At 51.3% G+C, this 27,442-nt stretch overlaps 1 protein-coding gene across 2 annotated transcripts in view; it reads right to left on the bottom strand.

Moving 5' to 3' along the window:
- The window catches only part of ANXA6 (annexin A6), a 49,253-nt gene that overhangs the window by 8,117 nt on the left and 13,694 nt on the right, over positions 1 to 27,442 (bottom strand). For both annotated transcript variants that reach the window (XM_047092272.1, XM_047092275.1), the window contains exons 3-20: positions 25,091 to 25,181; positions 24,296 to 24,390; positions 23,635 to 23,748; positions 22,490 to 22,580; positions 21,475 to 21,554; positions 19,330 to 19,386; positions 18,537 to 18,630; positions 18,011 to 18,106; positions 16,805 to 16,863; positions 15,599 to 15,721; positions 14,497 to 14,555; positions 13,087 to 13,165; positions 11,393 to 11,474; positions 10,076 to 10,170; positions 9,326 to 9,439; positions 7,089 to 7,179; positions 6,292 to 6,371; positions 5,457 to 5,510 (exon numbers count right to left, since the gene is read on the bottom strand). In XM_047092272.1, the coding sequence (XP_046948228.1) occupies positions 5,457 to 5,510; positions 6,292 to 6,371; positions 7,089 to 7,179; positions 9,326 to 9,439; positions 10,076 to 10,170; positions 11,393 to 11,474; positions 13,087 to 13,165; positions 14,497 to 14,555; positions 15,599 to 15,721; positions 16,805 to 16,863; positions 18,011 to 18,106; positions 18,537 to 18,630; positions 19,330 to 19,386; positions 21,475 to 21,554; positions 22,490 to 22,580; positions 23,635 to 23,748; positions 24,296 to 24,390; positions 25,091 to 25,181 (1,554 nt within the window). The remainder of the gene's footprint in view (positions 1 to 5,456; positions 5,511 to 6,291; positions 6,372 to 7,088; positions 7,180 to 9,325; positions 9,440 to 10,075; positions 10,171 to 11,392; positions 11,475 to 13,086; positions 13,166 to 14,496; positions 14,556 to 15,598; positions 15,722 to 16,804; positions 16,864 to 18,010; positions 18,107 to 18,536; positions 18,631 to 19,329; positions 19,387 to 21,474; positions 21,555 to 22,489; positions 22,581 to 23,634; positions 23,749 to 24,295; positions 24,391 to 25,090; positions 25,182 to 27,442) is intronic.

The raw sequence follows: 27,442 nt of genomic DNA, 5'->3' as shown, positions 1-27,442 counted from the left end.
TTAATCACTGTGCTACGCTGAGTCATTAGGGCACTATTTTGTTAGGCAAGCAGCAGCGCCCTGGAGTGCCTGGGAACAAAATACAGCCAGCCCTGTATTCCCTAGACTGGGTTTTGCCCTTGCCTGTTTCCCTGAAACTCTGCCGACCACTTTTTTCAATTGGGCAAACCAAAACCATCCTCTTTATAAACTTCACAATAGCCTTCACTCTTTCCGGTATATACATGGGCAACGTCTTTCAGAATTTTAAATGCACCTGCCATTTGATCAAGCGGTTACGTGGCTAGGAGTGTGCCTTTATCAATAGATTGGCCAAAGCCATTCAAGATATAATACAAGGTGTTCACTGCAGTATAACTTTGTGACAGAGAAAAACTGGAAACTACTAATAGCCCGATGATTTGATAAGCACACTATGGCTACCCAATAATGGAAATCCATGCAACTATTAAAAAGAATATTATTTAAAGGGAAACTCTCATCAGCACAGTAGACTGATAAGGAGAGTTTCCCTTTAAATTAAGCAAAAAAATTAAGGATAGCATATGTGTATAATAATGTTCCTTTTATCTAGCTAAGAAAAGGCTGGGGACGGGGTGCCTGGATGGTTCAGGTGGTTAGGTGTCCGACTCTTGGTTTCGGCTCAGGTTGTGATCTCAGTTTGTGGGATCGAGCCCCGCATTGGCCTCTGCACTGACAACGAGGAACCTGCTTGGGATCCTCTCTCTCCCTCTCCCTCTCTGCTTCTCTTCCACTTGTGCTCTCTCTCTGTCTCTCTCAAAATAAGCAAATAAACTTAGGGGAAAAAAGGCCTGGAAAGCCAATCTTTAGGAAAAAAAAAAAGTTTAGCTAAGGAAAGGTAAATGCACAGTTACACTTACGTATTTGGTGGTAAGCCAAGCTAGAGGCACAAGTCAAGATGAACAGTGGTTACCTTTGAAGAGAAGGGCTGGGAAAGCTTGTGCATTTTATTTTAACGGAGATTTTATGTTCACATCTTCTCAATGTGCAAATGCGTTCTTTTTATGTTTTAATGTCAGATAGGTGTTGTTGGGGCTACTGGGATAATGGGATCCTTTGGCTTTTATTCACCCCTTTTGATATTAAAAACTTGGCTGAAACATGAGGACATTACGGAAAGTGACATAAGCCAGTTACAAACAGGGAAATGCTGTTTGATTGCAATTGCACGCGGTCCCCAGTGTAGTGCGATTCACAGGGACAGAGGGTATGATGGTGGTTGCCGGGGCAGGGGGAGGGGGATGGGCAGTTACTGTTTAATGAGCACACAGTTTCAGTTTTACAAGATGAAAAGGGTTCTGGAGAGGGCTGGTGGTGATGGTTGCACAACACCGTGGATGTCCTTGACGTCACTGAACTGTATACTTAAAAATGGTTGAGATGGCAACTTTTACTATGTGTCATGTTTTATTATGTGTTATGTGCTTCTCACCACAATTTTTAAAAAGTGGTGCTAAAAATGCTAGCATTCTTTTCAAAAGAATCTGACGTGTCATTTTTCATTTATTTGAGCCAGAGGACCCCAGACATATTTGTTTTTTCAAAGCATCTTTAAGACAGTAATATGTGTAATATGAAAAATGCAGTGGGATGCTAAAATAATTTTCCAAACATTTGACACAAAGGCTTTTCCTTATTAGCCTAGCTACTTCGGGCAAAAATCAATCTGGGAAGTTCCTCCAAAAGTTAAACATACAGCTATCATAGGACCCAGCAATTCCACTCCTATGTACCTAAGAGACATGAAAATATGTGCACACACAAACATGTATACATGTGGGGCATCTGGGTGGCTCAGTTGGTTAAGTGCCCAACTTCAGCTCAGGTCATGATCTCATGATTCATGAGTTCGAGCCTTGCGTTGAGCTCTGGGCTGACAACTCAGGGCCTGGAGCCTCTTGGGATTCTGTGTCTCCCTTCTCTCTGCCCCTCCCCCGCTCATGCTCTGTCTCTGTCTCTCAAAAATAAACAAACATTAAAAAAATTTTCTAAAGCAAACACATACATGTGTTTATAGCAAGCAGCATTATTCTGCATAGCCCCAAAGTGGAAATAACCCAAATGTCAGTTAGCTGATGAATGGATTAAAAAAAAAAAAGATGGGGTGCCTAGATGGTTTAGTTAGTTAAGCGTCTGACTCTGGATTTCGGGTCAGGTCATGATCTCTCAGTTCTCGAGATCAGGGTCTGTGCAACTCGGAGCCTGCTTGGGATTCTCTCTTTCTCTCTCCGCCCCCATCCTTCCCCACCCCCCAAACATGTGCTCTTTTTCTCTCCCTCTCTCAAAATGAATAAACTTAAAAAAAAGGTGATATATACATACAATGAAACATTATTTGGCAGTGGGAAGGAATAAAGTACTGATATATGATAAACGTGGATGAACACTGAACATACTAAGTGAAAGACACCAGTCACAAAGGGCCACATATTGTATGGCACCACTTATATGAAATGTGTAGAATGGGTGAATCTATAGAAACAGAAAGTAAGTTAGTGGTGACTCAGGGCTGGAGGGTTGGGAGGAAATGAGAAATAAGTACAACATGTACAGAGTTTCTTTGGGGGGTGATGAAATGTCCTAAAATTGATGGTGGTGATGGTTGCATTCAATCTGTGAAGATGCTAAAAGTCACTGAAGTAGAGGCTTTAACTGGGTCAATAGTATGGTATACGAATTATATTTCAATAGAACTGTTATATTAATAATAGCCTGGGGATTAAGGTATCCCAAACTGGCACCAATTCTTCACTCTGAGTCTCCAGTAATTAGATTGCCTATATTATTTGTTGCTCAAACTGGAACATGGGGAGGATGGAAAGGAAGCTATCAGCAATCCCTATGGGGCAACAGGTGAACACTGCGTGCGCGCGCGCGCACACACACACACACACACACACACACACACACACACACACACTGTAATAACAGACCCGGACTTCTGAGAGCTCAGGGGTGTTTTAGAAACCCAGGGTAGAGTGTGGGAAGGAGAAGGTGTAAAACAAACAGTGCCAAGTACTGATATGCATTATCTTTCTAGGAGGAACCTGGCTCTGCAGACCAAATGCCTTCAATTTTTGTTTTTGTTGTTTTTAAATGTTTCTTTTGAGAGAGAGAGAGAGAGAGAGAGAAAGGGCATGAGCGGGGAAGAGGCAGAGAAAGAGGGACATAGAGAATCCCAAGCAGGTTCTGTGCTGTCAGCACAGAGCCTGATGCAGGGCTCGATCTCATGAACTGTGAGATCATGACCTGAGCCAAAACCAAGAGTCAGACGCTCAACTGACTGAGCCACCCAGGTGCCCCTCTACAGACCAAACGCCTTCAATTTTTGTATACATTTTCCTCTGGCTTTCCCATTTCGCCTCTAGAAACCTATTTAAGGAAAACATTCCTGCATATGCTGGAAGAGTTGGTGAGCAGGAAGAGGGTTGGCTAAAGAAAGCTTGGTAGCTTCTTAAATGGAATAGTACATGGCCATGAAGGGATGTCAGTTTTTAAAAACAATAGGAACAGTACTCACAGAATATTAATTTTTAACTGTTATACATCAGGAATGCATTTTTATATACACATAAAAAGACAACTAAAGTGATATATTCCAAAATACGAGCAATGGCTATTACTAGTAGGTTATGGATTTCTTTCTTTATTTTGGCTCGTCTCTATTTTCTAGAGGCTCTACAGAGGAATATGTATTACTTTTGAAACCAAGTATTCTGGCTCGAAGAAAATGAGCCCACATGAAGACTAATCAGGGTCTAGCATCTGTGAATCTGGACGGGCAGCTAAGATGGGCAGGCCTCTGTGTTTCCACCCAGGTTCTCTCTCACCCCTTCGTCCTTGCACTGTTAGCCAGTGTGGCCCACCACTGTCCCCTGCTGGCCACAACTGGAAGCACAGCCCCATAGGTAGGCCCCAGGTGGACTCATTCCCTAGAGGATGAATTTCAGGGTGGAGGATGGATTTGGGGTGAGCTCTAAGGAGGAAGCCACGTTCAAATACCCTCAAGGGCACAATGAGACTGTTCGTAGTAGTACTTAATACACATATGTTGAATAAGCGAACGAAATGTGGCCTCAACAGGCCGCCCCAGGGGCTGGGTTCCCAGGCTAGCCCCCATAAATACGCCCACATGCAGCTGGAAAACCACATTTAAACGGAGCCCTGCAGCTTCTGACACCTGCATCCCAAACCAGGGGCCGCACAACTGGAAAGCAGCAGCCACCTGGTCTGGAAGCTGCAGGGAAATTGCCATACTGGGTCCTGTATTAGCATAAACTTTGGAGTCAGGCAGGCCTGGATTCAAGTCACACCACAGCCACTTAGAAACCAAACCCTTGGATAGGAGCTTCATTTTCCTCCCGTAAAAAAGGGAATATGATAAAGTATAAAACAGTCTTAGCATCATGCTTTGTATTGGTATGCATTTTATAGTTTCGTAACCGTTGGGTTATAGCTAAGGATTCTCGCAGCTCAGATGCTGGTATAACACTCCCCACTTCTCTGTTGGCGGAGCAGGGGTCGGAGCTGGTGCCTCCACCCCCAATCCATCAGGGTTCTTTTCAACCCACCAACTGTAAAGGAAGTGGGGCCAGATCCCAGTCTGTGGTGTCTGTGCCCAATGCCTGGACCTGGGTCAGGCCAGAGGGTACTGGGAGCAAGGCACAGGTGAGTGGGGACAGTGCACACGGCCTCAGGAGGGACTGCCCAACCATAAGGACTCTCAGGGATAATGGATTTGGGGTTGTCCAGCCTCCAGACCTCACGCGCCCCAGCCTAAGGAGCAGGACAGAAGCAGAGCAGCTAAGAGACCTAAGAGAGCCCTTGACTCCATTATTCATTTAATATTAAATATTTACTGAGCTCTGACCATGTGCCACTTTGGATACATCAGTGAGCAGGATAAAGATCCCAGCCCCGGATGAACTCATTTTCTAGGTTTTCCCAGGACACTTCCTTCAATCTTGGTTCCATTTCATAAATAATAAACTCGAGACCATTAGCACTCAGGGCCCCTTCCCAGCAAGCTTCTGGACCTGCTCCCTCTGGGTCAATTCTACCTGGGCCATTGATTTGCTGTGTGACTTTCAGAAGTTATTCATCCTCCCTGGGCCTCCATTTTCTCACTGTAACATGAGGAGTTTGACCCGGATGATCTATAAGGCCCTCTCAGCTCTGAAGGTCTGAGGGCTCTCAGCCTACTCTTCACCCAGGAAATGCCAGTAGGACCAGCACCACAGTCGTGAGAATCTTTCTGGAAGTTGTGAAAACACTCAAAGTCTTGCTTCTAAGGGGTAGAGAGGTGCAAGGGGTCCATGAGTCTAAATATCCACCAACTAAGTCAGCCATGTCCCTGCCAGGAGCCTTCCCCACTCCCAGACAGCCAGGGTCTGGCACGGACGGATGTCAGCTAGAGCCACTTGGGGGGTTCTCACCTGGGCATCTTCCCGGGCCTGGTCCCGGTCTTCTCCTCCCTCCTCACGGTTCCCCTGCAGCAGGACCAGCGAGAAAGATCAGTCCCCACACATCCACCCTCTTTGCCCCTCAGCGGCCACAGGACGTTGGCTCAGCTACTCTGGCTCTCCGAACCCTTTCTCTCAGCTTTCACATGGGGGCAATAATCCTGCCCTCAGAGCGAGGCTGTTGTGAACGTTAAACCTGAAGGCACTTAGCTCAGGGCGACTCGGACACAATGAGCTTGCAGTGCTGTGTGTCGGGGTCTGGCGACCGGGTTGCAGGAAGTCAGGTGATGGTGAAGGAAGCTTGTGGGTTGTATGGAGGTCACCCACGTGGCTTTGCCCTATGAGCTGGGGGCCCAAAAAGCTGGGCTGAGGGTCACTGGGGAGGGCCTGCTGGGAGAAGGTGGCACCAAGCCAGCTTTGAAAACTGAACAGTGAGGGGTTCCTGGGCGGCTCAATCAGTTAAGTGTCTGGCTCTTGGCGGCTCAGGTCATGATCTCAAAGTTCATGGGATCAAGCCACATGTCAGCCTCTGAACTAACAGTGCAGAGCCTACCTGGGATTCTCTCTCTCTCCCTCTCTCTCTGCCCCTCTTCTGCTTGTGTGCTCTCTCTCTCTAAATAAATAAACTTTAAAAAAAAAGAAAAAGAAAGTGAACAGTGGGAGAAGGCCTTACATGAGGCAGTCATGGTCTCAGCAGTGGGACTGAGAAGGCACGTGGGTGGGGAAGACACCCTTTCTTCATCAGGACTGGGCTCCTAGCTCCCTGCCATCGTCCCGGGCCCCCAGGGGGGGCCGTGAACTCACTCACCGTGGCCAGAGAGATGAGGATCCTCTTGAAGTGTCCAGACGTATCTGAGCTCAGAGCATCCTCAAGGGACTTGTGATAGTCTGAGACAGAGAGAGGGTGTGTGGGCAGCTGCTGGGCAAGGATGGGGGGCTGCTTCTAGAACCTCAGACTTGAGCCAGAGCGCATTGGCAGGAGTGGTGGGGATGAAGGAGTTTGTGGTTGGTTCTTGGGAGCCTCCAGCCATGGAACTGTGGATCGCGACACTGATGCCCCCAGTCCATCGCCTCCCTCCCCCTGTCCCAGCTGAGGACTCTGGGAATCCTGCCTCTCCTGCTTCATAGCCTCCCTGTCTTCCCTCCTGCAGGACAGGTGTCAGACCCATGAGCAGGGCTCAGGCCGTGTCACTCCCCTGCTCAAAAGGTCTACCGCTTTAAAGCCGCTTATAAGGGGAAAGTTTAAACGTTTTTGATGGGTACTCAAGATTCTTTAAAATAATACTGTGACCAAGCACAGGCCTTCTGAATGAGGGCTCGGAGTGACTGCACAGGCCGCCCACCCAGGACGCTGCCCTCCTGTCCCCCAGAGGCCTGGACATTCTCTCCTCTCACTGTTTCCTCCAGGCCTTCGTGGAGCTGCGACTCTCTGCCTGGGGCACCCTTTCCTCAGACACAGGGCTGCGCACACCCAGGGGCTTATCACAGCCTCGTGCCTGAGCGAGGGGAGATGGGGCAGAGCAGTGGGGTGACGTCAGAGCTGGAGAGGTCACTCTTCTCCCACCACCTCCCAGAGGCACTGGGCCCAAGGCTTCCCACACTCACCTTCCTTATAGGCCTCACAGATGGCCCGGATTTCCGCATTGGTCCGAGTAGCGAGGATTTCGATGAGAGCCTTTTCATCTGTGCCAGCTCCCTAGAATGTGAAGATGAAGAACACTTAAGCCACAGCCCTGACCCCCATCAGAGGCCTGAGGGGCCCCGGCCAAGGAGGTCCCTGGTCCAAGAAACCACCCAGGAGGCAATCACACAGACCACCAAGCCTTCCTGGATTTTCTCCTTACCCCCAGACCAGAGATAGCACAATCACGATGGAACATGCCAGCTTGTCAAGATTTCCAGAACCTTCCACGAGAAGTGCTTTGGGCCAAAAATTTAAAAGAAAAGAGTATGTGGTATATGGGTATGTGCATATAAAAAGGCATATACACATATGTCTCTGACTATAAATATTTATACATAAGGGTATAAAAAGAATTAGAAGTAATGCATCACAGTATAATAGTGATTATGGTCTCTGGGTGGGCAAAGGCTCACAGGTGATTTCTAGTTTCTTCTTTTTTTGCTCTGTATTTTCTCACATGTTATTTTGCCAGAAGAAGAAATTTTTGTGCTTTAAGGAAAAAAACATGCCGTATTTGTTTATATTTGGATTTGATGAGTGATCTATGGACAGATACATTAGGCCCTCTGGATTAAGGTGGCTTGGGGGGGATGTGCTACTCAAAGGTCCCCACTTTGGGGGAAGGGAGGGAGGTGAACAAGACAGATCGATCGATAGATTCAAATATCTGTTAAAAACCTGCAATGTGCCAGTCACTGAACAAGCTGCTGCGGCCACAACTATAAAAAAAAAAAAGTAAGGAGCGTTCACCGCCCTTGGAGGTTACTGCCTGCTGGTCGGCCAGTCCGTGGGTTCTCTGACCTCAAGCAGACTGAGGCTGACTGAGATCTTAACAGGCTCTTTATTAAAAGCAAGCACGTGGGGAAGACAGCCTGATCCTCAGAGCATCCTAAGACCCAGGGTCTAGCCCCACCCTTCCCTTCCCCGAGCTCACAGATGTGCTGGGCCTCCCTCAGTTTCCCATTTGTAAACTGTGGGAATGGAAAGCGTTAGGTCAGGTTAGCTCACTGGTCCCTTCAACTTCTAAACTCCGTGTTCTCAAATCATTTGCTTTTTTGTCGGGGCATTTTAAATGGACAATAATCTCGATTTGCTTTGCCCAGGGAATGTCTGTTTTCTTCTCTTAATCCTCAACGGGCCAAAAGCCCTAGTGGTTTCATGTGGTTGTTGGGTCAGGCTCTAGAGTCAGACAGAGTTGTTCTGAATCCCCGCCCTGTGATTTCATAATGCTGTGACTTTGATCAAGTAATTTGGCCTCTGAACATGAGTTTCCTCACTTGTAAAACGGGGACAAAGTAAAAGCCTTGCCTTGTGGGTTGAGACAAGCAGCTGAGCTAGTATATGGAGCCAGGGACAGGTTACTGGATGCTCCTAGAAAGGAGACCAGTCCCGGGTACAGCTGCTGCCTCGGGAAGAAAAGCAGCTACAGAAACAGCTGCGCCAGGACATAATGCCCTTTCTTGCTAACCAATCACAAGGGCAGGTCTTCAGAGTTAATAGTGCCCTCCATGCCCATGACCTTGCTTGACCCACTCTAATGTCTGAAGGGCAGGGATGACTGCTCCCATTTCACAGCTGAAGGCATAGAAACTTAGTGCAAGTGGCCCAACATCACACAGTAAGTTAGTGGTGAGGCCGGACTAGAATACAGAATCCAACTGCTGTTGTTTTCCTTCCAGATCCATTCTGCTTCCTCTACTGCTCCCTGAGATCCCAGTGACACCACCGATCACTGGGCATGTGACCTCACTTGCATCAACCAGAGTAGAAGCCAAGATTTTGGCGGAACGCCTAGGAAGAAGGAACAGAGGTGCTAGCTGGTAGGACAGACACCAGCTGTCCTACTGTCTATGACGAGGAGAAACGGTCTCTGAGAGTGAAGCTACCACAGAGGATAGACAACCAAGGTGGGCAGAGATAAGAGGCCACATACCATTATTTGAGTCCCTGGACTCAGCCATGTCTAAAACCAGATGGGAGGCCTCTACCTTTCAGTTATAGGAGCCAACACCCCCTTTGGTGTTCATGCTAGTTTGAACCGGGCGTGGGAAGGGCTCAGCCAAGGAGCTATAGCCAAGCCATTTGGGCTTGTGAGGAGCACCTGTGTCCCCCCACCACCTGCAGACTAGACCCCATCCCGTCGATGCGCACACCATACCTCCATGGCCTTCTTCAACTGCTTGGCATCGTAATGGGCCGGTGGCATCATGAGCCCCAGAATCAGCCTCGCCAGGTCTCCAGAGATCTCCGACTTCAGGTCAGCCATCAAGTCCTACAAAAGGCAGGGCTGAGGTCACGCCAACATCAGCACTTGCTCACATGTGACCCAGGATAGGGAGGAGATATGGAATGAGGAAATGGGGGCTCCATGTGAATGCAGGGGATAGAGGGAGACTGTGTCTGTCTTTGCTGCTGTTTGTCTTTGTTTACTATTTAGAGGACGCTAAAGAGGGCGGGATAAAAAAAAAAAAAAAAAACCAGCAGGAAGACCCACTCTCCTTGGAGGCAAGGAGGCGGGCAAGGAAAGGGACATGCCAAGGGACATCGTTTCCATCCCGGGGGAAAGTTGCCAGCATGACACCAAGGCACAATAATCACTGACGCTCAGCCTTGGGGCCTAGAAGCCTCTGGAGCTCCGAGATCCAGAAAATGCTACATGAAAACAACTCATGTCCTTCATCTCTGCCCCCAGGTACTGATCACAAGGAAGCGGGGGATGGAGAGAACGTGTTGCAGGCAGCCCGAAACCGATGTGGGAGATACTCCAAGAACACGGGAGCCACAGGGAGCCACAGGAGCCCCAGTGCCATGAAGACCCAGGTGCCCAACTGTGCAGAGCTGGCAGTGACAGGCCACGCCCCTGGGAGGAGGGAGGGTGCGGGCCCCGGGCCCCCGGCTGAAGCCTCACCCGGCCAAAGTGTGACTTGAAGGTCTGGCGGATCTGCTGCCGCTGGGCGTTGCTGCGGTGCGTGATGATGTCGATGATGGTGTCCTCATCAGTTCCTGAATCACCAAAGCCACACGGCTCAGAGGGAGGCCCGTGGCCCAGCTTCCCCACGTCCCCCCACGGATGGGCTGTCCCAATCTTAGGCAGGGTAGAAGCCTGGCTAGGGCCCCTGAGCACCTGCGGGAAGCCTGCCTCTGGCCCAAGCCACTGACTGCCCCAAGGTTCCTCCTGGCACTTCCATCTGTCTGCTCACTGGCTGAGAAAAAGACCCCCAGAGGAGCAGGGAGCCCTGGGTTGAGAGGCAGGGCCTCCAAGTTCCAGCCCTGGTTCTGGCAACGGCTGAGCAGGTCCTGGCCCCTTTCTGAGGCTCAATTTCCACACCTATCCCCTGAAGAGCCCGGAGTAGTTACTAGGGGATCCTTCTAGCCTGGCAATCTAAATCCCACGGGGACCCCGTGTCCCTCCTCTTCAACTCCCTGGAAACTGGAGCCCAAGTCCTTCTAACCACAGCAAGTTGACTCTGGGAGACATGAGGATACCACCTCCAGCCTCTCAGATTAATGCCTTGGACCTCAGACCTGGCACAGGACTCTACCTTTCACAAGTGCTTTTATACCTGTCATCTTACAGTCCTAGCTGTGCTCGGTAGATATTATCATTCCCAGGAAACAAATGAAGATGAGGCCCAGAAGGGAGAGAACTTAAGCCAAGGCCCCTGGGAGGTGCCGTTAGACGGACTGGGGGGGAGAAAGGACGACAGTAGCCAGATTCTGGATGCTCTGTGCCTGCTGGCCTTTCTGAGAACAGGGCATCTGTCCAGAGTGGTTCTTCCCACGCGTTCCAAATGGAGAATGTGATGTGATAACCAGCAGAGGGTGCTCTCAGCCCAGAACTGGGACTCTTGGATCAACGGGTCCACATCTCTTCTTTTACGCATGGCAGGGAGGGGGTGGACACTTGGAGGGGTTGAAGGACTTGCCTAAAGTTACAGAGTGAGTCTAAGGCAAAGCCAGTGGGAGAACCCAGGCTTTATAACCTCGTACTTTCTTCTGCACTAGAAAGGGCTTGTGCCAAGTTCCTTACAAACCTCCTCACTCCCCTGCTCCCTATACTCAGGGAGCCAGGAGTCTCCTCTGGAGGTTAGAGACTTATGTTAAAATTTGCCTCATTCTATGGACCCTCCTTTGAGGCCTGAGCTCTTACTCCTGCCTGGCCCGCTGCCAAACCTGCCGTGCCCTCTGCCCCAGAGGCCAGCCTGCCCCCTTCGTGTCCCCTTACCAAGTCCCTTCATGGCCTTCCGCAGCGCTTTGGCATCTGCATCAGGGTTGAAGTTATCGGCTGGACGCACAGTTCCCTTCAGCTGCAAGAAGCAGAAAGAGACTCAGCAGGTGCCTGCAGGCCCCCCTGGGGGCCAAGCCACTAGAGGAGCATGCAAGGGAAGGGAGGCTTTCCCCACGAGCCCCAAACCAAGCAGCTTGGGGGGAGAGAGGCAGGGGTGAAGGCACAGCAGACAGGCCCCTGCCCTACAGCTGAGAAAGAGAGAGGAGGAGAGACAGACCCAGGCCTGGGAGCAGGGCAAGTGCTGGTCAAGGGAAAAGTGGCCAGCTTCCTGCCCCAGGAAGTCAGCTCTGTCCTAGCTCCACTGGGGCCTCCCCAGTCCCTTAGAACTGTGCCCTGTCCCCAAGGCCCTCCTGCCTCTTCAAGAGTCCCTCCCTGTGAAAAGGCAACCAAAATATCCTGAAATACCAGAACAGAATCTCCCAAATTTCAGTCACTCCTAAGTGAGGTTCCTGATGTCATATTTGCATACATCCTATGTTATTTCTTCATATTTTTATGTAATTCAACTTTTCTGTTTTACTTAAATGCGTTCATTTTTAAGTACATTGAAATACTCCTAAAGGGCAAGGAGTTTTGTTCATTTTGTTCTTGGAGATATCCGAAGTATCCACAACAGAAGCACTCAAAAAATATTTGCTGAATGAATGAAAATAACTTTACACCGCTCTCATGAAGAGGAAATTGGTATGATGTGCCATAAACAGATGATAAGCCATGAAAATAAATGTAAGAAAGAGAAAACCACGACGTTGTCAAACATCACCAAATTTAACGAGACGCCGTTGCTCGCCAAAAACTCTGAACTTGAAGCCGGCTAAGTTGTTTGTGAAAAAGGAAAGCTGGGGAGTGTGGCACCCAATGGGGCCTCTCTGACAAAATGAGTTGCGTTGATGAAATCGAAAAGGAGTAACGCTCTCACTCCGTGAGGTTCAGTCTTATTTAATGCCGCGGAGGCTCCCCACCTCCACACTAATTCATTTCTTATATAATTTAAGGTCATCTGCAATGACAGCTCTTGCCTTGTAATTTGGGAAATGCTGTTCTAGAGCATCAGAGCTCAAGAGCCCTGGGAAGGCACTGAGCTTGCTGTGTCTAACACCTCATTCTAAACATGGAGACAGAGGCCCAGAAAGAGGGGGCTTGGTAAGTGAGTAACAGATTGCAAGGTTCCAAACGTTTTCATGTGGACCAAGTGTTACCAGGGCCTGGAACGGTTTGCCCCAAGTACTTCTGTGGACCTTGGGCCTCCGGGTGGTCAGAACAACCTCGAATCGTCCTGTGCCCCTCCGGGTGCCCCTCTGTTCTGTTTTCATGCCTCCAAAGGCCAACTGTCTGCCCCAGGATGAGACAGGCCTCTCCACACAACCAGACATGTCTCCATTCAGCAAGCCCTGTTAGTAGTTAGTGGGCCACAACGCTTCCCAGTGTGTTAGAAGTTAATGCAGGAATCAGATGCCCACACCAGAAACTCATCACTCCTAGAAGACAAGGAAGCTTCAGATGTGGGAAACCAATGTCTCAGGTTGGCCACCAGGGGGCGGCTGGGTGCCAAACAGAGCAGCAGGAAGGTGCGAGCAGAAGAGTCCAAGCTTGTGGTCAAGAGGTCAAGCAGGAGGTGGGGAGGGTCTGACCTCTACTCGGGCCACTGCACTAAGCTCCCACATCTGATAGGCCACCTGCGCTGCCTCCGGGAAGAACTGGCCAGCAGCACTGGAATGGAGGGGGTTGGGGAGAGGACAGGAGGGAACGTCATCGTGGGCAAGGCTCCACACACACAACACACAGCCACGTACACACACATACGCCGACACAGGCTTTAAGTAAATCTGTTTGGCTCCACCTTCTCTCTAGCCTCATCCATTCAGAGTCCTCTCCCCCATTTCTGAAAACCTTCTACCCTCTCTTGAGACCCCCTGCAATGCTGGTTCTGCCCAGCAGCCTTCCTGGCCCCAAGTTCCCAGCAGGATGGGATTTCTTGAATCCTCTGACCTCCCCTTTCTTCCTTATAACTTGAGTGATTTCTGTCCAAGTCTCCCCTTTCAAACAAGTCCATGACCAGCTTATGGCCGTGTCACCTCTTTATCGCCTCCTGTAAAGCACCTGGGTATATCAAGGGCTCAGTAAATGTCTGTTGAACTGAAATCAACCCCCAAGGCACCTGTCAGAGGTTAACAGGAGGTTCTCCTATTCCTTACTTAATTGGATCCTTATAAGCCCTGGGAGGGAAAATCAGACTACCTACAGCTCCCTTCCTAGCACACAAATCTGGTCAAGTCAAGCCCAACTTAATCTCTTCAATGGCTCCCACCACCCCGGGGAGAGGTTCCTATGCCAGGAGGGGGCCCACAGGTCCCGCCCACCTCTCAGCCTCTTCTCTTCCCTGGCACTCTGCAAAAGTGTGGCCTCGGTTACAGAAACGAACCAGGCACATCACTAGGCCTTTCCTCCACCCACTCTCCTTCAGACCCTGTCTTCACCTCCTCCTCTTCCTCACCTTCCTCCTTGGGCCTCTCTGCCTCATTACCTCCAGGAGCCTCCCCCAGGATGGGCTAGTGCCCTGATCTGTGCATTCATAGACACGTATACTTTCCCCATCCCGAGACCACCCTGCACTGGTCTGTGTACGTCGCCGGGCTGTGGGCCTCACCGGTCCTTCCCCGCAATGCCTGCTCACAGAGGGTACTTGTCACAAGTACGATGAACAAATGAGTACGCAGAGCAGGCACCTGTATGTTTTCCATTTAACAGCTGATGAAACAGAAAGGGAGCTATGAAGTAGCAGGGCCTGGACCCTCACATTCTGGCTTCCAGTCCACACCCCCAGACTGACTTTCCAAGGTCACAAGAGCAGACATCTCCACGTCTGGGAGAGTACATTCACGTTCACACACACAGACAGACTTTCACCTGTGCGCTGTTCCCGGCACCGAGGAAGCCCCAAGCTCATCCAATCCATCCATCCATCAGGATGAGGGCTGGGAGTCCAGGCCTGCCACCCCCCGAGGCCACTCCCTCCAGCCTGGGGCCAAGGAGACACTTACTCATCGTCACCCCCACATAGCTTCAGCAGAGCCCTCTTGTACTCGCCAGAGGTATCGTTCTGGGGAGAAAGAGACAAAGGTTACCTCTCACTCACTCCTGGGCTCCCCTCGGACTAGGAGGGAAGGTTCTACACAGGCCCGGATAGGGGAAGGCTGAACATTTATTCATAGCAGCCCCGACTCTCCCCCTGTCCGGGGGTGGTGGCTAAGACCACCAAACAGTGGTAATGCTGGCACGTATTTAACAACCTAGTCTCTGGGAACAAAAGCAAAAAAGCCCCGATTTGTAACAACTGCCAATTTCTGTGGTGTAAATACTTCCAACAAGGGATGCTTTCGAGCCATCAGCAGATTTCACTGAACGTGAAGATGCTCGCTGCTCTCCCAAGCCGGTGAAAGCCGGCCCCAGATAATCCCCAGCCCAGCCCTTCCAACTGAAATACTCCAAGAAAATAGGGCTCTATGAGCAAAAACACTGGGAAATGCCAAAACCGAACAAATAGATGTAGCCTATTTTATATCCCTCCCGGAGCTTCATAACGGGACTTGACATGGTAAAGGCCGTGAGAAGTTCTGAAATAAACCAACGTGCTTATCTTTACTTAAACTAGTTTTTTCCAAACATTTCTCATGGCACATTTTTGCAAGTGATACCTATAAAACTCCTCTTTGGAAATATACTTTGGGGAACGTAGCTGGACCTCATAAAAGCTTGATCTCACTCGTCCACAAAAAGAAAACAACCCGGCTCTCTCTCTCTCTCTCTCTCTTGGCCAAGTCTCATGGGCTAGACCCCCCCCCAGTCATTACAAATCACCTGGCCTGGGGCCAAGCGTTCTCCCCCTTGGAGCCTGACCTCTCCCTGCCTTTGGGATAGAGTCCTCACCCTTAATTCAGCCTGCATGCCCTTCCTGACCCAGTCCCGCCTTCCTCTGGAGCTTTGGGACTCAAGTACCACCAGACGCTTGTTTCTCTATCGAATTGCTTTCCATTCCTCTTGGAATCCCCAAGAGACTCCTAGCTCTCTGAGACGGCTCTTTTCTCCTGGGAGTGGCTCTCGAGCCCTGTGCTCCTCTCCGTACCCCCCGTTAGCTCCGCTCACCTTGATCATGCTATACAGGGACTTTTCGTACTTGGTCCGGAATATCTCCCGAATGTCCAGCATGTCTAGCTCACTACGGGAGACCATGATGCGGATCAGGGTGTTGTCCCGGGTCCCCAGGCCCTGGAAAACAAATGGGTTTGGGGGACAGGGATGTGAGCGGAGGCTCAAATGCAAACAGCCCCCAGCTTAGGTGAAAATACCATGGTCATGATGAGACATTAAAAGGAAGAACAAAAGAAGCAAAATATTGCCACTCTCCCTGAAGCTCCCCACGTGTCCCTCCTGCTTCGATGTTCCCTCCCCATTCAAACATCAGCCCCATTCTTGGTTTTCCTTATCATTTTACCATAACTTTGCAACTCTAAGCATATACTGTTTAGGTCTGTATATCTCGGAACTATGTAAATACACCACTGTCCATTCATTTCTCCTGGTACTCCTGACGGACACTGGGTTGTTTCTCATTCTTTCCTAATATGGCCAGTACTGCCACGAACAGTCTCATGAATGCATGCACACAGGAGCCATCTCTCCCCGGCTGAGCTGCTAGGCTTTACTCTGGCACAATGAAAGACAGTGAACAGGCTACAGTTCACTTGCCCTTGTGGGCTGGACACACAGGGCCGGGAAGGCCTGAGTTCCCGGGGCCTTGGGTCTGTGGCATCTGGCCACAAATGACTACATTCATGTACCCTATTGTGCTATGGAATTGTCATCAGTTGCTGTGTGTCCTCTGCACAAACTCGTGGGAATCACTGTTCTCAGGTACACATCCAGAGTAGAATTGCTGGGTCACTGGGATAAACATCACGAGCCTTAGCAGACAAGAACAAGTATCTTCCAGAGTGGTCTAGCCTACGTACACTGGTTAATTAGTCATTCTGGTTAATTAAGATTTTTTCAGAGTGTGGGTTTCCAGCCCATCTGGCTGACGGATCATGTGCAGGCTGTCATGACACCCTGTGGTCAATCAGGAAGTTAGAGTAGGTATTTGGGTGGGAAGATGTATGACCGGACAGCATCCGAGGTTCAGGAGCTCACCTGGGAAGAGTGCCCATCACTCTCTCCTGTGGCCAATCCCCTGAGGGCTCCTTGGCCAGTGGGCCCCAAAGACTTGTCAAAGAATCTCTACAGTCCCATGGGGATGGGTATAGACCCCCCCCACCCCCACCCCAGCTGGTTCCCACCAACCCCACCACACACCTTCATGGCCTTGAATAGCCTTTCAGCAAAATACTCTGGGGTGCTCCGGATACACTTCACTGAGAAGAGGGAGGAAGAGGCAGAGTTATTCTGGCGGTCTCCGGGTCAGGGTGGCCTGACCCCCTCTTTGTTTTTACTGCCTGGGGACTCCCAAGTGCAAACCCAGGAAGAACCAGGCTCCTGATAACCTGAGGCCCCACCCACTTTTAACGCAAACCCAGAGCATAATGAAATCAGGAAATAGGGGCTGTTGAAACGTGGAATGTGCATCTCAAAAACCCACTTCATCTTTCTAGTCCTCTGGGGTTTTGCAGGCAAACTGAGCCAGGTGGGGGCGGGGGCGGGTAGCATCTGGGGTGGAACTGGGAAAGATGTTTCTTTAGCCTCCGCTGCAGAGAGGTACTGGCAGCTACATCACTTTGGATCTTACTGACAGGGCAGGCTAGAGGCTGACTGCCTGAAACAGACTTGGTAGGGGCAGCTCTGTGCAAGAGGATAGCCTGGGGATACAGCTCTCCCCCCCGCCCCCCAAAACGCACATACTACCTACCCTAGGTGCAGACATAGCGACTCCTGCAATGTCCAGCTTCTAAGGGCCTCTGGGTCAGGCAGTCCATCCTCCCTGCCCCCATTTATCAGATGAGGACACTGACACCCAGAGAGGATAGTGACTTGCTCCAAGTCAACGGCAGATCTGGGAGAAGCCTCTGGGTTTGAACCCTGACTCCACCACCAACTAGTCAGCTCCTGGCACGCCCCATGCTCAGAGTACCCCCCAAGTCATTACAAAACCACTCTCTGGCAAGTGACACAGCCTCCGTGAGATGTGGTTTCCTCATTTGTGAAATGGAGATAATGCCCACTCCTGGGTCTTTCTTCAAGATTAAACACTCAGTGTAGCTAGCGCCCAGCACACCGTATATGCTCTATGCCAAGTCCGCTCTCCCGCTGGTTATTTCCCCAGGCTCAGCGCTCTCTCTCACCCTCCCACACACACCGGGGGACGGAGTGGCAGGAAGTCCGGGCCTGAGGCTCCCCTCCCTGCCTCCATGTGCTCTGGCCAGCCTTCAGAATCCATCGCCCATCCGACTTTCTCCTCCCTGCCTCCATACCACATAACCCCCCTTTTTCATTCTTGGCCCCCTGTTCCTGGGCCAGAATCCCAGAATCCAGCAAAGCCCCTAGGAATGCAAGGTCAGGACGTACCCACAGCTAGCATCAGCTTCTCAAAGTCCCCGGACAGCTCCCCTCGGATGCTGGCTTCAATCGGCTTCCCCGTGGTCTTTAGATACTCATCAAACACTGAGTCAGAGAGACAAGGATGTTGAGAGTTTCCCATAACACTGAGAAGAACCCAAGACCTCAGGAGGGGAGGGCGCTGTGGCCAGGACTAGAGTGCCCAACATGAAGGTAGGGCTGGTATCTGAGGAGCTAGCTGGCAGGAGGCCTGGCACACCACCAGCCACTGTGCACTCATGCCGTGTATGAGGTGAGACTACATATACTTCACTCCAGCATGAGGACAGGATTGGTACTCAGAAGGAAAGGCTGAGTGTCCTGTTAAGGACTTTGCTGAGGGACTATACAGGCCACCATCTAATAAAACTGGGACTAGTACTTGAGTTGTCGATGAAGTAGCTATCGTGCTCTATTAGGAGAAAAGGAAAAAAGAATGGAATTCCAGGCACAACCCTAAGGGGCCAGCTGTAGGTCTTTCTTCTCTGGAACTTACCCAAACGAAGATGCTGCTTGCTGCGATTTCCCAAAATGTAAATGAACTGGGCTTCATCTGTTCCCCATTTCAGTTCCCCTGCCTCGTACAGGTCCTGAAAGGAAAGAGGAAGGGCTTCATTGAAAGAGGAGAGAACTCCCTGGCCAAGCCAATCAACTGCTGCTGGATCCCTGATCATACCAGTAATTGGTAGCCTCAGGACCTTTGCATACACCTGTATACCTTCTTCTCTTTCTGGGGAAACTCCTACTCAACCTTCAAGGCCCAGAGTAAATGTCCCATTTGTTCTCAAAGTACTTCCTGATGTCCCCAAAGCAGAGTTCTCTTTCCTCCCCTCCTTCCCACTTCTAGGCTCCTACAGTTTTCTGCTTCTCTATAGCTTTGCTCCACTGTGTATTATAATGATATATATGCAATGATACATCCATAGAGAAGGTGTTTGTATGCCTGTCTCTCCCAACACTGTCTGATTTTGTTCACTAGTGATTCCCCAGTGCTTGGCCGAGTGTCTGACACATAGTAGGTGTTCAATAAATATTAATTAACTGAACAAATGAATGAATGAATGAATGAATGACAAAAGCTCCAAAATATATCTCACCAACTTTGTATACGTTGTGTGCCTTTGAAAGATAATAAATCCTTTCTTCAACAACGTGCTGTAAAAATGCTGGCCATGAACTGGTTATTTCTGGTGTTTCATGCACATTGCTTCACCTGGGACCCTTCCCCGGATTCCCAACCTCCCCTCTCTCGGGGCTCCCTTGCTGTGCCTCCCTTGGTGCTGGTTTACCTGGACATCCTGTTGCACCAAATCCTCGCTCACCACATCGTCCGCCTCCCTGGTTCCCTGGGCAGAGACACGGGGACATGAGGTTCAAATACCAGAGCCAGGGGCGGCGGGGAGGGGAAGGCCTGGATGCCAGGGGTGGAAACAGAGAGGGTGGTGGCCCAGAAGTGTCCTGGAGCAGTAACTTACGGCTGCCACTACATCAAAGCCAAAGCACCTACTGGGTGAAAGGGAATCGTAGGGTCCCGCCCACTGGCTTTTCCCTTTATCCTCAGAGCTGGGATGGAAGAGGAGAGTCTGGGCAATGACCAAGGTCCCTCCAGGTGCCCATCCCAGAGCAAGCAAGGGCCTGTACTGAGAACAGGACCCCACACAAGTCCCGGTATGGCTCACGATGCCCTCCAACAATGATACTGCAGGGGTAAAGAGTCTGCACGTCTGTGTTCTACTGAGGGCTCCCATAACTTAACCCAAAGAACTCACCAGTGAGGATCTGAGACTTGGACCCTGAGATCCGAGCTCAGAAGCAGTGAAGGCACCAAGTCCTACTGGTGCCTACTGGCTTCTGCTGCTCTGCCCATGCTCTGTGTCCCATCTGAAAAAGGACAATACTCCCAGGGGACAGGGCCCAGCCTTACTGGACATCTTAGTTACGTGGGCACAGGTCAGACCTACTGCTTAACTCCTCTTCCCCCCTGGATTGTGCATCTCAGGATCCCAAAGCCCTTGCTTCTCTTGGGGACTGAGCTTAAGAAGACAGAGCACCCACATTTACAATCCATGCCGCGACACTGCCCACCGGCTGTTAGATGCTGGGGAGGAGTTGGAGCTCTCCTCTCCAGAACAAGTGGCTTTGAACATGGGGGCAAAGGTCACACTTTCCTACTCCTGATGTTCCTGACCATTCCCCAGCTGCTTCATATGGGATACGGATTGCTATGGCAACGGAGAAAAAGCCTGGTGGCAGCCGTGGTAGAATGTGTTACGGGAAGGGACGAGGTGAAAGAAACAAAGAAGTGGCCGAATTCCTAAAAGTTTGGTCCTTGGAGCTGGGCTTCAAACTTCTCAATACCTGTCCCCACAGAGCCTGTGGTCACAGAGACTTCTGGGCAGCCGGGCAGGTGAAGGTGGGGCAGTGGAGCGGGACATGTTTTCTAGCCCCCTGCCGTCACAGAGAACACAAGCCTGCTATTGCCAGAACTTTCAGGTATTCAAAAGAGTGTAGAAATCTGGCTTTTGAGCAAAAGCTCCCTATTTTTAAATGTTAGCAACTAACTCAAAGCATTTAAAAAAAAAAAAAACACATTGTGGGGGCGCCTGGGTGGCCCAGTCGGTTGAGCGTCCGACTTCAGCTCAGGTCATGATCTCACAGTCCGTGAGTTTGAGCCCCGCATCGGGCTCTGTGCTGACAGCTGAGAGCCTGCAACCTGCTTCGGATTCTGTGTCTCCCTCTCTCTCTGCCCCTCCCACTCTCTCTCCCTCTCTCTCTCAAAATGAATAAACATTAAAAAAAATTTTTAAACACATTGTATGGGAAAACCAACAGAAAAAAAAAAAACTTGGCAGATTGAAGTGGGCTGTGGACACCGTCTGCAGCCTCTTCATGGTCCCTTTTTAAGTACTCGTGGGTGGGAGGCAGGGGTGGCGGGGGTTGGCTGTGGGAGATGCAATGCAGGCAGCCCCAGAAAGGCCACATCTCTGCTGGCGACACAGGGACGTGCCAGCCGTGTCAAACACGGCTGGGAAAACAATGGCAGGAGAGAGGCCTGGAGAGGAGTGGGAGGGGCGAGAGAGAGGGTGGGGAGAGGAAGGCCATAGGAGAGAATATTCCTGGGCACAAAAGAGAAGGGACATGAGACAGAGAAATGCGGGTCGTCTTCTCGCTTCTACAAACCGAGGACAACAGAGCAGTCCCCTGGATGCTCAGATTCTATACCCACATGAGCCAGAGAGAACCCATCTCAAATTCGAGGATAAAAGGGCAGCTGGGGGAGGGAGCGGCCACAGCTTACGAGGACTTTGTACCTGAGGAGCCACCGAGGAGCCCCTCACAGACCACCCTGTCTGGGACAACAGGCAGAAGGTGCCCACAGCCCTCTGCCCGCACTCTGGTAGAGAGCTCCAGGGAGGGCCCCCACGTAGACCAACCTGGAGCAGGACCACGAGCATCTTCTGGAAGTGGCCAGAGGTGTCGCCAATGATGTCAGCCTCCAGGTCTCGCTCATAGGCTGCAGGGAAGGAACACAGGTTCTAGTCCCATCCCCATGAGACCTCAGGGATCCATTATCCAAGATGATCAGATATTTGTTACAAATCCCAAAACCCAGTCTCCATGATGGCCGTGGAAAGACCCAGGATGTATCTTTCACAGTGCTTTGTACTGACCCTGACACACTGAGATGGAATCTGCCCACTTCCCTTATCCCTACCTGTGCCATCTACCCGGGGTACCATGGCTGCTCACCTGGACAGTGGCTACGGCCTTCTAACTGTTCCCTCCTGCTTCTGCTCCCCTCGCCCTCCAATCCACAGCAACAAAGGTGACTCTTGAAGCCCTCTCTGATCATGAGCTCCCCTGCTTCCCGCTAATCTTGGAATAAAACACTGCCTCCTCTTGGCCTGCAAGGCCCCATGTGACCCTGTCCTGCTCTCGACCCTTCTGGCCTCACACCGGCTACCAGAATTAATTCTGCCCCAGGGCCTTTGGACTTGCTTTTCCCTTTGCCTGCAGGATCTTCTCCCCACTCCTTCCACAACAGGTTCCTTCTTTCTCATTTCCTCCCAAGACACGCTTTCCCTGACCACTTGTCTGGAGCAGGTCCTCCCCAATTAAAGTCTGATTCTTGTTACCTTGTTTGTTTCCTTCATAACACTTAACCACAATGTGTCATCACCGTGTTTACCTGTGTCTCGTCTGTATCCCTTGTCACCTTGTTAGTCTGTGAGTTCTAGGGGGCAAGGATGACATGGGTTTTGCCCTCCCACCATATCCTGAGAACCTAGAGCAGTGCTGCACAGGGCAGCTATTTATGAGCGGGTGAGATGATGGACAGATCAGAGGGAAGGAGGAAAGCAGGTGGATGGAGAGTCTTAGGGCCCCACCCTTCCAATTACCCTCACTGCCTATCTGAAAGTGCTGAACGGCCCCTTCGGCCCATCTCACCATCTTTGTATGCTGCCACCAGCTGGTGGATCTGCTCATTGGTCCGAGAAGCCAAGATCTCAATGAGGCACTTCTCGTCAGTGCCGATGCCCTGGGAGAAGAGAAGGGACACAGGCGTCGGGGCTGGGCACTTCTCGTCAGTACCGATGCCCGGGAGAAGAGAAGGGACACAGGCGCCAGGGCTGGGATAGGAGGCCACCACCAGCCATGGGCTGGGTTCCTGGAGTGGCCAGAGCTATGACGTTCCCAGCAGGGAATGTCAGGGTGGTCCTACCATAGCTCTTGGTCACCAGACTGGAGCCGCTTGCTGCCCTGAGCATCAAAAGACATAGATTCTAGTCCTGCCTCTGCCAGCAGCTTGCTTTGTGACCTCTCATTAAGAAACTGTCTTTCTGGGCCTCGGTTTTCCCATCTGTAAAATGGAAAAGACGCCAGGTGCTCTGCCAAACTCCTCAGGACATTGAAGGCCATCTCTCACATCGCTGAACTTACCAACATATGAAGTGCATTCATGCTGGATAGCTCATCCGAGGCAAAGATGACAGCGCTTTACACACTGTAAAGTGCCAGGTGCACTTAAGGGTGTACCTTTGATCCTTCCCTGCTTGCTGGGGGGCTACCTGCTCCTTCGACCACACCGAGCTGCCCCTCCCATCCTGAACACACCTCCGCCACCGCTCCTGACGTTTCTTACCCGGCCCGGAAGGACCTTCTCACTCCAATCAACCAAATCCTCCCCAGGCTTCTGGGCACAACTTGATCTCTCATTTTCTGTGACGCCCCCTCAAGTCACCCTGGGCCTGCCCTCCTGACCTCCTTTAGTATTCTCCTGGCCTTTGGGTATTGAGTGTAATTTGTCTTCACGTCCCTGTATCCTGCTTCCTCGGGGCTGTAAGCTGCTGGGTTGGGGCCCGGGCCAAAGGCCCGCCTGACGAGGTCTGCCTCCCACCGACATCTGTCCCACTCTGTCCATCTGGAGGAGACTGTGGTGCCCCTCTGGGATGGGGTTTGAGCAAGCTGTCTCCTGCAGCAGGGCACCCTGCTGGCGGGTACAGGGCTCATGGAGTACGTGCTGCAGGGACCAGAATCCTCCCACTAATCACACCCCCGCCTGCAACACACATACACAGACCCACGCTTCTTACCGAGATGGCATCTTTAATTTCTTTGGCATCGCAATAGGCAAGTGGCCTCATGAGACCCACAATCAGTCGTTCAAACTTCCCCGTCAGCTCATACTTCAAGTCAGCAATGAGGTCCTGTGTTTAGGGTCAGGGGAAGGGAGGGAGGACGAGACGGAGGAGGAAGGGGAGGAGCACTTATGATAAGAATCACATTTAATGAGCACCTACGCTGTAAGGCACCAGGCTACGTAAGCGCATGGAATTGTCACTTTTGGAGGCGTGTGCTATCATCAACCCTAAGACACGGGCTTAGAGACGTCGGGTAACTTGCCCCAAATCATGCAGCTAGCAAATGGCGGTGCAGGATTCAAGTCCATGGCACCGTGTCTCTTCCCCAGCATTGTCTGTTTACTTGTTTACTGGGTGTGTCTCCCACTATCTGTGAGTCCACAGGGCTGACACCTCACAGGTCTCCTTCCCCTGTGTAGCCCTAACACCGAGCACAGTGCCCAAGCATGTAGCAAGTGTTGGAGATGTATCTGTGGCTGAAGAGAAAGGAAGGCAGAACGGTCAGCACAGAGGCTGAGCTGGAATAAAAGAGGAAAGACCCTGAATGAACACACAGGCATATGAAGTCAGGTCCCCAGCCCCACCCCACCTGCCCTCCAGTTGCCATGGTTACCTTGCCATAGAGGGACTTGTAGCTCTGGCAGATCTCTTGCCTCTGCCTGTTGCTCCGAGAAGTGATTAGCTCCAATATGGCCTCCTTGTCACTGCCTGGAAGACAGGAGGGCACCTGTTACCCTACCCCAACCTGCCTCCAGGAAGCCCACCAGGGCTACTCCCTGCAGTCTTCAGGACCAGCCTTCATGAGGCAGTGGTATGGGTGGGGGAGGATCTATGGGGACCCACCAAGCCCCTACTGAGAAGGATCACAGCACCCACAGTCTCTGAGCTCGGAGGACCTGTGATCCAGCCCCCTCATCAGACCCATGATGAAACTGAGGTCCAGAGAGGAACAAGGGCTCATCCAAGCTTTTACAGTGAGACCTGGCTTAGAAAAACACAGGTATCCTAACACCCAAGACAGGGTTCCTTCAACAATGAGAAAAATAAAAGAGAATAACCAGCACCAAGTTCAGGGTAGTGGTTACCCCAAGAGGAAAGGCAGGAGTGATGCTTCAGGAGCGGACCTATCAAGGAGGTTTCAACTCTACGAGGAAGCAAGTGCAATTCCTCAAGGTGGGTGGCAGGCTGGTGGGTGAAGCTTCTATTATTTAGACCTTTTGGTTGGTCTGGAATAGTTCATTATAAAATTATGAAGAATAATACAAAGAGGAGACAAAAGAATCAGTGAGCACGTCTCAACATTTCACTGGCCCCCTTGCCCCCAGCAGGGGCGTGGGCTGTGCCCACATGTGGGAACGTCCCCAAGCTCCCCTTCCTAGGGCTCCCCTGCTGGTAGCTGAGCACCCACCAAAGCCCTTCATGGCCGTGTACAGAGCCTCGGCGTCCCGGCTGGGGTCAAAGTCTGGGAAGTCATGAATGGAGCCCCGGTACTTGGTGCCCTGTGGAGAGAGAAAGGAACGTAAACTGCTGACCTTGAGTTCCCAGCCCCAACCCCAGGTCACACTCTCAAGCCCGGGCACAGTCAGAGTCTAGGCTGAGTTCCCTTCCTCTGAAATTAAGCGCTGGCCACAGAAAGCCTGGGCAAGGGTAGGACGACTCTCCCTACACCTCCTGCCACAGCCTGTCCCCAAGGACAGTGCCATTTCCCCATGGGAGGGTGGCTCCGTTGAGCCCACAGTACTGCACAACCTTCCCAGAACCCAGGAGGGAGAAAAGCCAGGCTGAGTGCAAGGGGTAGAGATGATCCCTACAAGAGTAATGAGAGCTCTGCCTATTTTCACGGCACTTTACAGTTTATAAGGCCCTTTTGCCTCCACTCATGTGTTTCCAACTCGTAGGAGCACTTAAGATGATCTGTTATCACGAAAACAAACCAAGCCCAAAGAAGGAAAGCCTCTTGCTGGGGATCCCACAGACCCCAGATCTCTGGTCTGTTCCCCTCTGCTCTCCAGCTCTAGAAACCTTGCAGCTGCCAGCTTCTGAGGGGGAGGTCGTGGCCCAAGGGAAGCCCAGAGCCACCCTCAGAATCGATGCCAAGACAAGGTGCCGCCCTTCTGGGCCCAGTAAGCTGAGCTGGCAACTGGCATCTGAGGACAAGCTGGCTGGGTCCTTGGGGTAAAAGGGAGGAGAGGCAGAGCCAGAGGATCTTAGACATCGAACTTGAATGCACAATGGGCTGGTTCACAGAGAAGTCAGATGTGGGTCAGCTACATGGCCCCAGAGAAGTATGGGGCCAGGAGAGTGGCTGAGAACTGGGAGAGCTGGGGATGCCACAGCCCAAGGCACTGAGCACACGGCATGGTGACAGGGCACTTAAGCCTGGGCCGGGGCCAACGTTAAGGGCTGAAGATTCGGGGAGAAAGAACACCTGACCCTGTCTTTCATGAGCTTCGGACCCAGAAGAGAGACATGCACACAAATCAGCACGAGCTCGTAATAAATACCCTAGGACAGAGGCACAGTAATTTGGGAAGACAGTGGAGGCTGGTTCCAGCTAAGGGAGGGAACCAGGAAAGGCTTTGTGCAAGGGTTAAGGGTGCACAAACACCATGCCTTAATGGAATAAGAAGCAGGGGTGCCTGGGTGGCTCAGCCGGTGAAGAGACTGACTTGATTTTGGCTCAGGTCATGATCTCAGGGTTCATGGGTTTGAGCCCTGCCTCGGGCTCCAGGATCACAGCGCTGAGCCTGCTTCAGAGCCTCTCTCTGCCCCTCCCCCACTCTCAAAAATAAATAAATGTTAAAAAACTTTTAATTAAAAGAAAAAGGAGTAAGAAGCAAAGGCAAAAATGAGCCTCTGACAGCCTCCTGCACCCCCAGGGCCCACCCTGAAGGACCTGGCCAGCTGTATGGACGCCCCCTTGGTTTGTTTGCAGATGCTGCCCCTCTGAGGTATGCATGCGTGGGCGCAGGGTTGCTATTTAAAGTTCTGACAGGGCCGGTGACTGGAAAAGGGACACGGCCTTCTTCCCGCCACCCGTGAATCCCCTGCAACCTGATCACACCCCTGGGCAGAGAAGGAGAGTTAGTAACACACGCCAAATCCTGGGACCAGAAAAGACACAGTCCCTTGAGAAAGCCCTAGCAGTGTGTGTTTTGCTCACCGAGCATTCCCAGCACCTAGCACAGAGCCTGGCACAACTAAGTACTCACTGAATATCTGTTTCCTGGATGGATAGGCATGAGGATGGATGAATGACTGTGAATATATTCTGAGCAAATCCAAGAAGACTTCCTGGAGGTGAGTTCTAAAATGAGCCCTAAAGGAGGAGTGACAGAGCGGCCCCAAGGACTGGGGGCAGGGGACGGGAAAAGCAGAGAGGGGGAAGGCTTGGCACAGGAAACAGCATGGAAAAGTCCCAGGCACAAGGGCAAGCAAGAACATTCAGGGAGGCGGCCCAGGTTCTTCAGCGCTCAGTGCAGACGCCCAAAGTCGCCAAGACCATGGGACCAAAGAAGGAGAAGAGGAGAAGGTGGGAGGGCATGGGTCGCGGCAGCAAGCCGAGGACCCTCTCCCCTGTTGCTGTTCCTGCACCTCTACCCTGCGCGGTGTTGAGGACAGGGCTGCAAACGAAAGATGAGGCACTGCCATCATGGGGGAAGGGATGTCTTGGGGGAAGGGACATCTAATGACGGACAGGAAGCTCGATCAAAATGTTCCCTTCAAGACAGGCTTGGTGAGGAGCAAGGCCAGTTTCCCA

This window comes from Lynx rufus, unplaced genomic scaffold (assembly GCF_022079265.1).
Source record: "Lynx rufus isolate CCGP_SWC_20201006 ecotype Redwood Valley unplaced genomic scaffold, mLynRuf1.p SCAF_1, whole genome shotgun sequence".
Lineage (NCBI taxonomy): Eukaryota > Metazoa > Chordata > Mammalia > Carnivora > Felidae > Lynx > Lynx rufus.
This window is presented reverse-complemented; position numbering and strand designations above follow the sequence as displayed.